Source organism: Hyperoodon ampullatus (genome assembly GCF_949752795.1).
Source record: "Hyperoodon ampullatus genome assembly, chromosome: 4".
NCBI lineage: Eukaryota > Metazoa > Chordata > Mammalia > Artiodactyla > Ziphiidae > Hyperoodon > Hyperoodon ampullatus.
This window is the reverse complement of record NC_136917.1, coordinates 69287297-69297578: the sequence shown is the minus strand read 5'-3', so window position 1 is coordinate 69297578 and position 10282 is coordinate 69287297. Positions and strand designations below refer to the sequence as shown.

Here is a 10282-nt window from a genome sequence, read left to right as displayed (position 1 = left end):
CCTTCAAAATGCAGATTTCTACCCACTGGCAGGACTCATCATCAAAGGGAATTCCAATTCCATGGGTTTTGGCTGGCTACATGACTGCCCAGTAAAAGATGACATTTCCTAACCTGCTATGCATAGCCAAGTGCCTAAATTTTGGCCAGTATGATGCAAGAATGCGAGTATGTGTGTGTGTTAGTATGTCTGTGTGTGTGTGTGTGTGTGAACGCACATGTGTGTTGTTAAGGAAGTTGCTTGTTTTCTATTCTCTAGTTCACCCTTCCCACTGACTAGAAAAAAGCAAGATAGGAATCAACTGCCTCTGACCCAGAGATGAAAGCTCCTGATGAGAATGGCAGAGCTACCTGGCCAGCTTGAGGCGCACTTCTGCACTATTGTCTGAGTAAAAGATAAATGTTTATCTTATTTCTGCACTGAAATTTGAGGATACTGTTAAAGCAGACTTTAATATAAAAGCCAAAATACTCAAATTATTTGAAGAAAATTATTAAATCATTGCCTTATACCAAAGCAAAAGTAAATGTTATAAGAATTAGGAGATTAAACATAAAACGTTAAACTGAAACATATATACATACTAATTTTATGCACATGGTCTTGTAATGGCAAGGTTCTCTCTAAGCATTATATAAAAGGTAAAAATCACAGAGGGAAAGATTGAGATACTTGATCGCAATCCGTTTTGAAAATAACTGCATGTCAACACTGGATGAACAAAACTACAATGCAACTGATAAACTGAAGAGAACCAATTTAGTTTAAGGTTTATGTCTGTGATACCTAAAAACTCCTAAAATTGGTAAGTAAAAGACATTGGAAAAATGGCAAGGAACACTGATAATTATATATACAGAAAGATGTTCATGTTACTGGTAAGTTTTAAAAATTACAAAACAAAATATATAATAAATCTTTTTGTAATATCAAAAAGCAAGCCATGGGAACCAACTCTGGTTAACTTAAGAGTGAATTACTGGGAGAATATAGGAAAGCTAAAAGCAAAGAGGACTGGATGCAAAAAGGACAAGAGAAGTAGTTCCAGAGGGACGACTATACAGCCTTTTCTGAGTGCTATCACTGAAATAAAAGGACAGTTCCATGGAAACAGTTTGAGGTGGAAGATGAAGTTTCGCTGGTGACTGCTTTCCGAAGATACTCCTATAAGGAAATGAGGAGGCGAGACTGGGCAGAGGGAGAAGCCAACTAACGTTGCGGATGCAGCTGAAGCCTTAGCCAACCCCACATTGTGCTCGTCAGAGTAGTCCCAAGGAGAGGCAAAGGCCTTTGTTTTGTCCCTTTCTCCAGTCCACCCTTCGGCTGCCCATAGGCAAGGCAGTTCTCTAGATAGGGAGGCAGTGAAGTATGAGCAGCTAACAGACCCAGCAACCGGTCTTACTTTCTGACTTTGCACCACACCCCGCAAAATTCAAGTCTTAGGAGAACCAGACTGGCACATTTGGTCATGTGCCCACAGTTAGGCTGGGGCAGTCAAGGTCCTTCAATGTTCTGTCCTTCCAAAACTGCACAGAGAGGCCATACCCACACCCCACCAAAAAAACATTTGTACGCTATTACCAAAACAAGGCAGAATGGAAGCCAGATTTCTAGGATACAGAATATGTGTATTATAGGTATCAACAGGCAATTCAGAAATAATGATATGTAAATGATGAATAAACTTTTAAAAGTTCACCCTCACTAGCAACTGATGATCTGAAAATTAAACCTTGCTAATGAGACTGACAAAGATTAAGAAGGATCTTTCTCAGAATTTCTAAGGATGGTGGGAGTCAGGCACTCAAATACAAAGCTAATAGAAGAATAAACCGATATAACCTTTCTGAAAATCAATTTTGCAATGTATGCCAAAAGTTTTAAAAACACACATACCCTGAAATTTCACTTCTAGGAACTTAGCCTAAGGACATAATCAATTATAAAAAAAATTATATGCACAAAGACATTCAATGCAACATTGCTTGTTATATTTATAAAGGAAGGAAATAAACTAAACACATTAAAAAATAGATGGGCTTCCCTGGTGGCGCAGTGGTTGAGAATCTGCCTGCTAATGCAGGGGACACGGGTTTGAGCCCTGGTCTGGGAGGATCCCACATGCCGCGGAGCAACTAGGCCCGTGAGCCACAACTACTGAGCCTGCGCGTCTGGAGCCTGTGCTCTGCGACAAGAGAGGCCGCGATAGTGAGAGGGCCGCGATAGTGCGAGGCCCGCGCACCGCGATGAACAGTGGCCCCTGCTTGCCACAACTAGAGAAAGTCCTCGCACGGAAACGAAGACCCAACACAGCAAAAATAAATAAATTAATTAATAAACTCCTACCCCCAACATCTTCTTAAAAAAAAAAAAAAGGTGATAGATTCAGTAAATTATGGAAAATCCAAATAATGCAATATTATGAAGCCATTAGGAATCATGCATTTGCAAGATAATTACATATACAGAAAGATGTTCATGTTACTGGTAAGTTTTAAAAATTACAAAACAAAATATATAATAAAACTTTTTGTAATATCAAAAAGCAAAAGGTAAATGCTATTTTAGAGTGATGGCATTATAAGTACTATTTCCCTTTGAGTTTCCCTATGACTTCTTTATTAAACATGTGTTACCTTTATAATTAGAAAAATATTATAAAAATCTAATTAATTGACCTCATAAATGTGGATTTTAAAATTTATATTCTGGAACTTTATGTCTTTAGAAATTGGTTGAAATAGTGGTGGACTTTCAGTTCAAAACTCTTAAAAAACAAAAAACATTTTTGACTTATCAGAAGAGTTGTTACTCAAGGCCATCTTCGAAGTCAGATGTGGTAGCCCAGTTTCAAGAAAAAATAATTACTTGAACTGTAAAAGTCTGTCCTTAACTTTATAATCATCTTTTGTTTTTTCTGTTTTGTTTTGTTTTTTTAATTTTGGCTGCGCTGGGTCTCAGCTGTGGCATGCGGGATTTTCCTTGTGACATGTTTTAGTTGAGGCATGCAGGATCTTTTATTTGCAGCTGGCAGACTTCTTAGTTGCAGCACGCAGACTTCTTAGTTGCGGCATGTGAACTCTTAGTTGCGGCATGCATGTGGGATCTAGCTCCCCAACAGAGGATTGAACCCAGGCCCCCTGCTTTGGAAGCACGGAGTCTTACTCACTGGACCACCAGTGAAGTCCCTGTTGTTTTTTTAAGTGGAATACTGAATTTAATAGTTTTGGCCCACATATAAGGAAGATTAAATTACTTGGAAAGATCCCAGAGAAAAGTAATAAAAATAATTACCTACCTAGAAATTGGGCTCTATAACGACATGCAAGAGGAAATCATTTAGAAAATAAAACCAAAAATAACCTTACATTTTATGGGTTTCCACAACCTCTGAAGAATAGGACATGAAGCAAAAAATCTGAATTGTTAGAAGAATGATTTAGTTTAGCCATTAGGAAGAATATACTGTTCTTAAGTATTTGAGCATTTATTACATGTCTAATACTGTGGCTGTAAGGACTTGTAACCATGAGTATGTTACTAAAGGAAAAAAAAGTTTGTTTTTTTAAATGTCAAAGGCAGAACAAGTACTCTATTCCTCAATATAGGGGTTTACTATATAATCCTTTAAGATCCCTTCCATATTTATGACTTTGAGTTTCAGGAATCTTACACAATTACAAAAACATATCTCAATTATACTTGTGGCTTTTTGAAAGCGAAAAACTGGAGTAATCATTAAGGAATATAATAGAGGCTAAAAAGTTAGAGATTTTTCATTAAGAGTGAAGAAAATGTAGGGAATTCCCTGGTGGTCCAGTGGTTAGGACACTGCGCTTTCACTGCCAAGGGCACGGGTTCAATCCCTGGTCAGGGAATTAAGATCCCACAAGCTGCATGGTGTGGCCAAAAAAGACAAAAAAAAAAAAAAAAAAGGAAGAAAATGAAGGTATGTAATTTAGTTATGGGGTACATTACAATATTTGACTCCATAAAGAGGGTGCAATTTAATTCTTAAGGCCTGTGTGTTTTGTTAAAGTGTTGGTGTGTATATTTTTAATCTTTATTTTTGGGAAAGTATAGTGAAATACAGACAAAACATTCCTATAGCATACTTTAGTATGTAACATACATTTAGTGCATAATGGTTTTAGTAACAAGCCATTAGTTTTAAAGGGCACAGTAGGAGGAAAAAATGGATTTAAGGTGAATAAAAGAAATCTTCAGTCTGGGCTGCTGTTCTATCTTCCAAATTAAGTGGCAGTGCAACTAAGGAGCCCATGTGCCGCAACTAAGGAGCCCACATGCTGCAACTGAGGAGCCTGTGAGCCACAACTAAGGAGCCCACCTGCTGCGACTAAGACCCCACACAACCAAATAAATAAATATGGAAAAAAAAGATTTTAAAAAAACAAGTTAAGTGGCAGCAAAATAATGATACTAACAACTGCCTTAAAAAACCCAAATCTGTAACAGACAAAGACAGCTTACATGCTCAAATTTTTCCCCTTCCTCATTTCCCTGCATCCCCCATAATCCAAACTCCTATAGCTTGATTAGTGGAGAAATCTCCCTGGATTTAAATCTTGGTTTTGGTTGAGTGACCACAGACAAGTTTCTTAAACTCTTTTCCTTAACCAAGCTTTTCATCTGTAAAAATAGGAATAATACTATGATGTTCTTCATAGTGTTGCTGTAAGAATTAAATAAGACTATGAACGTAGTTTAGCACAGTATATAGGACATAAATTCCCTATAAATGTTAGCTACTATTATTACTATCATCTCATGCCTAGATTACTGAAATTGTATCCTGTCTTTCCATACTTATTCTTGCTCCTCTCCAATCTTCTGCCAGCACTATAATAACTAGAGAGACTTTTAGTAAATGTAAATCTGATCATTTGTGCTCCCCACCCCAAATCTTCCTGGAAACCCATTTTATAGGTTTTATAGGGCTTTTAGAATAGACTCATCTTTTATTACTCTTGTCCCTTAATCCCTATTCTTTAACCAAACTGACCAAGTTCATTCCAAGAGGCCTTTTGCTCACCGTATTTCCCTTTTCTCAAACCCCTATGAAAGTTATAGTTTAATCCTAGTCATCCTTAAGACCTCACTGAAAAGTCACTTCCTCCCTGACTAAGTTTGGTCCCTCTCTTTTGCATTCTCATTGTACCATATTCCTCTCTGTCCTACAACTTCTTGGTTTGCCATCACACATTTATGAGTGACTACTATTTGTTATTACTATACATTTCTTTGTTTCCTCCAACAGACATGTCCGTTTGAGCTCATGATATTCCTCCAACCCAAGCCTGCTCCATTCACCATCTTCTCCATCTCAGAAAATAGCAATACCATTCTTCCAGTTGCTCAGGCCAAAACTCTTGGATTCTCTTCAATACTCCACATCCATCAGCAAATTCTATTGCCTCCACTCCAGAGCTTGACCACTTTCCTCCCATTTCCACTGCTACACACAGTGGTCAAAGCCACACCTTCACTTCCCGGATTGCAGAAATACCTCTTAACACATTCCCTTGCTTTTTACTTTGTCACCACTGCTTATCTACTTGTGTATTTACAACAAGGCAGCTAGACTGATCCTTTATATATCATCAAAGCATGTCATTCCTCTACTCAGACCCTCCAATAACTTGCCATTCCTAGGGACTGTACTGTGTCTCCCCAAAATCCTTATATTGAAGCTCTAACCCATGTGACTGTATTGAAGATATTGCCTTTAATGAGGTGATTAATGTTAAATGAAGTCATAAGGGTGGAGCCCTGATCAGGTAGAAATGGTGCCCTATAGAAGAAGAGACATCACAGTTCTCTTTCTACCATGTGAGGACACAGTGAGAAGGCAGCCCAAGCTAACATACCATCCCACTCAGAGTAAAAGCCAAAGAGGTACTATACATTCTGGACTGTCATGTCCCCAACACCTAAACTCTCTGAGCTTTGATTCTCCCCATCCCTTGAGCAGCTTCAGCCACACCGGCCTACATGCAATTCCATCAACATTTCGGGCATGCTCTCACCTTCAGGCCTTTGCTTTTCCTCTGCTTGGAACACTCTTTTCCCAGGTATTTGCATCACTCATTTCCACACTCAAATGTCACCTTCTCACTGGGGCCATCCTATGAAAAATGTTACCACCTCCATCTTACACACATATCCCATTCCCCTTTCCTTAGCACTCACTACTAGCATGCTACATATTTTACCTATTTATCTTGTTTATTGCCTCTCTCGCTAGCCTATGAGCTCCACGAGAGAAGGGATTGTCTGTTTTGCTCATTGCTATATCCCCATAACACAGAGCGCCTCATAGTAGGTGCTTACTATTTGTTTAGATCAATGAATGTTGAATACCCACAGCCACCAAATTAGCTCTGGAGCTAAAAAGTACCACACGTATCAGCTACTAAGGCAGCAATCTTGTAGTAGAAACTGTACTGCCTAAAGGACCACCTGATTGTTCTGGCTTCTTCTAGCTTTCTGCTAATATTACTACAGCTCATGAGGGACTTTAAAAACTGTGGCTCCATGATCCAAGAGCGGTTCCTTCCTCTCTCCATCTTTACGACAGAGATAATAAACTGAGATGAAAAGTTGTGAATGTCAAATAAAATCACGGATAGGACAATTGTTTGAAAATTGCCTGGTTGCAGCTTTCTTGACGGTATTTCCAAACAGTTCTGCAAACTCTGCCTCTCTTTGATCATGCTTCCAGGATTCAGCAAATTTATGTGTTTATCCCCATAAGTAAAATTAAAAATTACGTAAACATCAATACAAAACTAAAAGACAAGTGATGGAAGAAGCCATTCATGGTTATCTGTTTATGTAGGGCTGTGGGTAGAATTTAGGTTAAAAATGGATTCTACCGCTAAGAAAGTTGCAAAGTAATTACATTTCCCTATTTTTTACAGAAGAGAAAATAGGCCTGCACAGGAGAAGTACCTTTCTGTTTTACTTGAAATAGCGGAATTCTTCACAACTTAAACCACGTCGAAACTTCCTGGTTAGTGCTCCACGGTTAGTTATTGCTCTCAGTGTATTCATTTCTATGCTTTCTGGAAATGCCTCCAGTTAAAAATCGTATTGAAACAATACGGTATCACAACTAGGCTCCCTTCTCACTTTCAAACATCACAACTTTTAAAATGAAGGTGTCATAGGAAATGTGAACACACCCAATGCATCACGACTGGAATTAGTATCTGGTTATGCAAATCTAACGCTGCCAGGCAGGTAAACGCCTCAAAGGCAGCACAGAGGAAATCCTGCCTCCCTCTAGGTTCAGGCCTGGAGTGAGTGAGGAGTCGCGGCGGGCCGGAGCTCCGAGCAGGCCTCGCCGGGGGGCGCGCCTCCCCGGGGGGCGCACCTTGCCCGCAACTCCGGAAGCACCTGCGGTCCGGACGGGAAAGCCCCCGACATCACCCACAGGAGCTCAAGGCCGCCCGCCGCTTCTGCATCGCCTCGGGTACCACGTGCCGCAGGGAAAGCGGCCCGGTAGCCCTGGCAGCATCTCGCGAGATCTCGCCGGCTCGGCCCCGTATTGAGAGCTTAGAACTTAAAAAAAAAAAAAAAAAAAAGAAAGAAAGAAAGAAAGAAAAAGCGAGCGGGCGACTGCCTCCGGAGCCGCCGCTGGAGCATCAGCAATCGGCGTGAGCCGAGGCAGGGCCCGCGCGCCCCTGCTCTGGCCGAGTGGGCCGGGCACCGTCCGCAGCCTGGTCTGCCGTGGCCTGTGCCGTCGGCCCACTGACGCGCTGCCCCAGGGGCGGGGAGAGAGGGAGGAGGCCGGGGCGCCCCGCTCTTCTTCGCCGCAGAGCGGGGCGGGGGAAGGAGGTGGAGGGGTGGGAGGAGGGCGACGGAAGAGGAGGTAGCGGCGCAGAGATCTTCCCGGCTACGGCGGCGAGGCGGCACTTGGCCGCTCCCGGATCGCGCTGCTCATGCTGCCCGAGGCCCGGCGTGGACGGGCCGGACACGATCCCTGAGTGGGGTAGCACAGGAGCCGGGACTGGCCGGGAGCCGAGGGAGCCTCCGCCGCGCGCTACTGCGGGACCGCGGGTGGGCGGGCTGAGGGGCGGACGAGTCGCGGGCCCCGCCTCCCGCGTGCTGCAGCGGGAGCCACCAACGCCGCGGCCCCGCCGAGGCTTTAAACAGCGGGGCCCGCCCCGCGCCAGCCACACTCGCGCGCAGACTCGGCTGCCGGAGGCGTTCGTGCCGGCCTGGGATAGCGGCGGCGCGTGCGCGGCTTGGAGAGTGACTCCCTCACCTGGCGTTGCGGCCGCAACCACCGTCGGCCGGGGGCGCGGAGGGCGTGCAGCCCGCCAGGTCCGCCAGGCTCTCCGAGTCCGCCGAGCGTCGGGCGGCGATGGAGCCGAGGCCCACGGCGCCCTCCTCCGGCGCCGCGAGGCTGGCGGGGGTCGGGGAGACGCCTCCAGCCGCCGCGCTGGCCGCCGCCGGGATGGACCTGCCCGGCACGGCAGTGCCCTTGGTGCCGGAGGATGCTGCGACTGCGAGCCGGGGCGGCGGCGGGGTCCGCGGGGAGGGCTCCGCGGCGGCCGGTGACGGGCTGGGCAGACCCTTGGGGCCCACCCCGAGCCAGAGCCGCTTCCAGGTGGATCTGGTTTCCGAGAATGCCGGGCGGGCGGCTGCGGCGGCGGCGGCGGCTAACGCTGGGGCGGGGGCCAAGGAGACCCCCGCGGACGGGAAAGCCAGCGGCGAAGGCGGGCTAGCCAAGGGCAGCGAGGAAGCCAAGGGCCGCTTCCGCGTGAACTTCGTGGACCCGGCTGCCTCTTCGTCGGCAGACGAGAGCATGTCGGATGCAGCGGGGATCGGAGGCGACGGGCCCAACGTGAACTTCCAGAACGGCGGGGACACAGTGCTGAGCGAGGGGAGCAGCCAGCACTCGGGCGGCGGCGGCGGCAGTGGGCACCACCAGCACTACTACTATGACACCCACACCAACACCTACTACCTGCGCACCTTCGGCCACAACACTATGGACGCCGTGCCCAGGATCGACCACTACCGGCACACGGCAGCGCTGCTGGGCGAGAAGCTCCTCCGGCCCAGCCTGGCGGAGCTCCACGATGAGCTAGAAAAGGTGAGCTCTCCCGGCCCTCTCTGCAGCCCTCTCGCCAGCACCCCCCCCCCCCCCCCCCAGTCGCTGGTCCGCGCTGACCGCGGGATGTAGCTGCCGGCTCTCGTCTGCTGAGGCGGCGTGAATGGACGTGCACGACTCGTTGGCATCTCTGGTTCAGCTGTCAAGGGTGGAATTGCAGAGGAATGTAACTTAATCTCTTAAAAGTTGGCAGCGGGTTAGGCTAGTTACGTGATACCGGAGAGGCTGCATTTAACAATCTCCCCCATCCAGTTATATATCTTGTGTATGCTTTTTTTTTTTCTCACCCACGCTTAACAATTACCATCCCTCTGAATGACAGTTGTACTTTTAGGCCCCGAGAAGGGAATGTGCAGGAGGTTTAGGTGGTGAGGACGTTTCTCAGGAGGGAGTGGAGAGCACCTACCTACCATCCGTGTTTTTTTTTTAAAGGTTGTGTTGTGTGGCTTATGTACACCGGTTTAGGGGTCCCAAGAGTGGGAACATTAGTATTTGAAGGGAAAATCTTAGCAGGATGTGTTTGTGGTGTATGAATTATTAAAGCTCAATTCCTGCAATCTTGAATGTGCAAAGATATAGGAATCTTAAGTCTTGGGACAAGCTCTTCCTGATAATGGCATAAATCCACTTTTATAATGTAAACCTTTTGGAAGAGGGTTACATCAAAAAGGCGGGGGGGCAGAGTCTGAGAGAGAGGGAGAGAGAAATAGAATTGTTTTTTCTGTGGAGGATGTCCAGAAAGACCTTCTGGGGTCTTGTGTAAGTAGTTATACTTGGTGAACAGAAACCATCCCTATAAACTCTATTGATTTCTGTAATTCTTCTTTTATGGCTGCATACAACTTTTATTTTTTCAGGGTACAAAATCGTTCTTTTGAGATGACATTGATGCTTTTGAGATTTGATTAATAATTTTTTATGATTTGGGCTTACTTGAAGTCTGCCTTTATAAGTGTATAATGACTACATTGATGGAATTTTGTGAATGCAAAGAGTTAGCACCATATAGTTTGACACGATCGAAGTGTCGGAAAGTTTAAATACAGAAAGCATGTAATTTCTTTTGGATATGATTATTTGACTTCATACAGTCATTTCATACAAGACTGTACTTGTCCCAGTGTTTGAAAATGTAACATT

At 45.0% G+C, this 10282-nt stretch overlaps 1 protein-coding gene across 2 annotated transcripts in view; it reads left to right on the top strand.

The window, feature by feature from the left end:
* Nucleotides 1-8247: 8247 nt before the first annotated feature.
* SLC12A2 (solute carrier family 12 member 2) overlaps nt 8248-10282 on the top strand; it is a gene marked incomplete at its 3' end in the record, with an annotated part of 108143 nt that continues 106108 nt past the window's right edge. For both annotated transcript variants that reach the window (XM_079702156.1, XM_079702155.1), the window contains exon 1: nt 8248-9124. In XM_079702156.1, the coding sequence (XP_079558282.1) occupies nt 8390-9124 (735 nt within the window). In that variant the 5' untranslated portion in view covers nt 8248-8389. The remainder of the gene's footprint in view (nt 9125-10282) is intronic.